The following is a 3,237-nucleotide window of genomic DNA, read 5'->3' on the forward strand; positions in this document are numbered from 1 at the left end:
CCATGACTTCATTTGACTTGTGATAGCTCCAGGAGGACTTTTTCCATCATTTTCCCAGGGACTGAAGTAAGACTGCTGGGCCTCTAATTTCCTGGATCCGCCTTTAAGCCCTTGTTGTAGATGAGGGTGACATTAACCTTCTCACAGTCTCCTAGGACATCCCTCCAACTCCACAACTTCTCAAAGATGTCAGACAGCTCTCTCAACACCCTTCGGTGGATATTGTCAGGGCCCATCCATTTGCAGGGGTCAAGCTCCTGTAATAGTTCACATACCAGCTGTTACTTCACTGACAGTGGGTCTGTGTTTGCATCAACCTGGATTGCTGTTCCCAAGGCCTGGAGCCCAACAGTGCTGGCAAAGACAGAAGAAGAAAGTGTTGAGAACCTCTGCCTTTGCAGCATTGCTGATGATTAATTCACCTCTCCTGTTTAATAGCAGCCATTCTTTTGCTTCTGTTTCTGCTTGTTGTTTATGTATCTGAAGAACCCTTTCTTGTAGTTTTTGACATGTCTGGCCAACTTCAATTCCAGCTGAACTTTTGCTTCTCTAAATGCATCTCTGCACACCCTGGCAATGCCCTCATAGTTCTCAACAGGTATTTGCCCAGTTTTCCATCTCTGGGATGCTTCTCTTTTGGTTTTGAGCAGACTCAGAAGCTTGCATTTAAGCCAAGGGCGTCTCTTGCTCCACCTACTTCCCTTAGCTTTAGAGCAGATGAACTCTTCTGGTGCTTCCTGGAGAGCGTTCTTGAAAAACTCCCAGCACTCACTAGCACCTTTTTCCCCCATGGAAGCTTCCCACAGAATCCCTTCCAACTGAGCTCTGAGCAACCTGAAGTTTGGCCTTCCAAAATCTAAAACCTTTGTCTTAGTACTAACCTTCAGCATGCTCAGCAAACTCCACAATATTGTCATCACTGCAGCCAAGCCTACCACTAAGTGAGATATTACAAAGAAGGTTTTCTTGGTTTGTGAGTCCAGCAGCGCCTGATTCCTGGTTGGCACATCTAACATTTGTATGAGGAAGTAGTCCTCTATGCATTCCAGGAACTTGATGGATGACATGTGAGCTGCTGTATTGTTCCTCCAACAAATGTCTGTGTAGTTGACAACACCTATAAAAACCAGGTTCTGTTGACACAAAGCTTGCTTAACTGACCCAAATATTGCTTCGTTGGCCTTATCTTGGTTTGGAGGTCAGTATCAGATGCCTACTATAAGATCCCCATTGGAAACAACCTCTCTGATCCTGATTAGTTTAGATACTCTCTGCAGAATATGCTATATTAAGCAGTCAGATTTACCTTTCCCAACCCCCTAAATAATGTATGGCCAAGGTGTCTGTTAAAGAGCAAAAAGGAAAAGAGGCAAAAGAAGAACTTCAAGTTTACCATTTAAATACTGTACATCCGCTGTTTACTAAGACTCTTTCGATAGAAAATGTTTTCATAACAGTACATTAGTGATGTACATAAGTTCATGATACAAACAAACAAGACCTGAAATGATCTGACAAGTTATCATAGCATATCAGTGGAGGAGCTGGGAACAGAAGCATTGCTTGCCTATTTGAAATGCAAGGTACAACTTCTGCAGTAAACATATTGTTATTAAAATTCTCCACATGCTCATTTTCTCAGCTCTGTAGTTCTACATCAGCATGCCAGGAAATAGTGTGTTTTATTCTTCAAAAAGACCTGTGGTTGTTCAGCACTTCAAGGTGGGGAGAAGGGGGGAAGAAAGGAAAAAAAGGAGATAGGGACAGAGGAAGTCTTTGTTAGGTTTCAGTTCAGACATCTCCGGCTGATGGTTCAATCAGACCACACTTTTTTGCACTGACTAAGGGAGACAAAAACGCTTTAAAAGCTCTTCACTAAATTTGTATAGATTTAAAAAAAAAACAAATCTACATTTCTGCAGCCACATAGTTGTTCTCCCAGTTAAAAAAAATGAAAATAAAAAAAGCAGGCCATGCTTCTTCAAAAGATCCCCTTAACCTTCACAATGCATTTATTTTTTGGAGCAGAGAAACTGATGCACTTCTTTCAGTGTAGCTTGCATGTCTTCATATTCTGCTAATTTGCAAGCATCTTCCAGCTTCAGCCATTGGAAAGCTTGGTGCTCCTCCGAGAGCTTGATTTCTGTGTTACAGTCCTTCATTTCTGCCAGCCAGTAAATGACGGTCTTAGGTTTGCCATGGACAGGATAGTGCAGTTCTTTCTTGTACCCCTCTATGAGGGTGAGCTGACTGGCCTGAAGACCAGCCTCTTCCTGCGTTTCTCGGAAGGCTGTCTGCAGGTCATCCTCTCCTGGATCCACATGGCCTGTCAAGAAAGTGAAAAAAGTAAGTTTCTGAGAAGGAAACTCAGATTTTGTTTATTCATTTCACAACTAGGAAACATTGGGAAACAGAGATGAGAGTACACTGTGGCTGATACAGAATCAAACAGAAATTGGAGAAATTAAATTGATTTTCCAGCTCTTACGGCTTGACTTGTCTTTGTCATGTGGCTTTTAGGATTGTTGTTTATACTACATCTTGTGAAACTCCCAGTGGCCTGTCAGCACTAGACATCTTTTCTTCACAGTCCTCCTCTCCTCTTCTGCAGCACTCTGCACCCGTAACCACAGAATCATAGAACAGTTTGGGTAGGAAGGGACCTCTAATGACCATCCAGTTCAACTCCCTTGCAATGAGGAGGGCCATTTTCTACCTGATCAGGTTGCTCAGAGCCTCATCCAGACTGACCTTGAATATTTCCAGGTATGTTCCACCTTGGATCATACTGAAAATTGAGTGCCTCAGGAATGCTTTTCCTTTATCCAGTTAGAGGGTAGAGGGCTCAACTGCAGGAGTCCTAGTCCTCTCTCAACCCTTCCCTCCCACAGAAGCTCAAGACCCAATTCTGCTAAACTCTTACTCATGCCAACAGCCCAGAAACAATGGGACCAGGCCCTAACAAACACCATTTAAAAGGTGGGTTTCAGTTAGACAGTTAGGGATACTTTTATTTCTCTCCCATATTCCTCTCTGAAGTGCAGCAAGGCTAAAAGCCAGTCCTTTCACCAGCTGTGGAGTTCTTCTAGGACACATAATTTGCTTTAAATTGCTCAGAATGAGAAGTGCCATTACAAACAACGGATAAATATAACACATCCCCAGACGTTTGTACTTTTGTTGAGAAATGTCAGATTTGGTTTTCTCATGAAAGCTCCAGACCAGAACATAAATAGA

At 42.8% G+C, this 3,237-nt stretch overlaps 1 protein-coding gene across 1 annotated transcript; it reads right to left on the reverse strand.

Moving 5' to 3' along the window:
* Positions 1 to 2,012: 2,012 nt before the first annotated feature.
* Positions 2,013 to 2,326, reverse strand: NUDT2 (nudix (nucleoside diphosphate linked moiety X)-type motif 2; the record flags this gene model as incomplete). The annotated part of the gene is made up of 1 exon (XM_010078518.1): positions 2,013 to 2,326. A coding segment is annotated over one exon (314 nt), but the record flags the coding sequence as incomplete, so codon positions are not given.
* Positions 2,327 to 3,237: the final 911 nt, after the last annotated feature.

This window comes from Pterocles gutturalis, unplaced genomic scaffold (genome assembly GCF_000699245.1).
Source record: "Pterocles gutturalis isolate BGI_N339 unplaced genomic scaffold, ASM69924v1 scaffold5078, whole genome shotgun sequence".
Lineage (NCBI taxonomy): Eukaryota > Metazoa > Chordata > Aves > Pterocliformes > Pteroclidae > Pterocles > Pterocles gutturalis.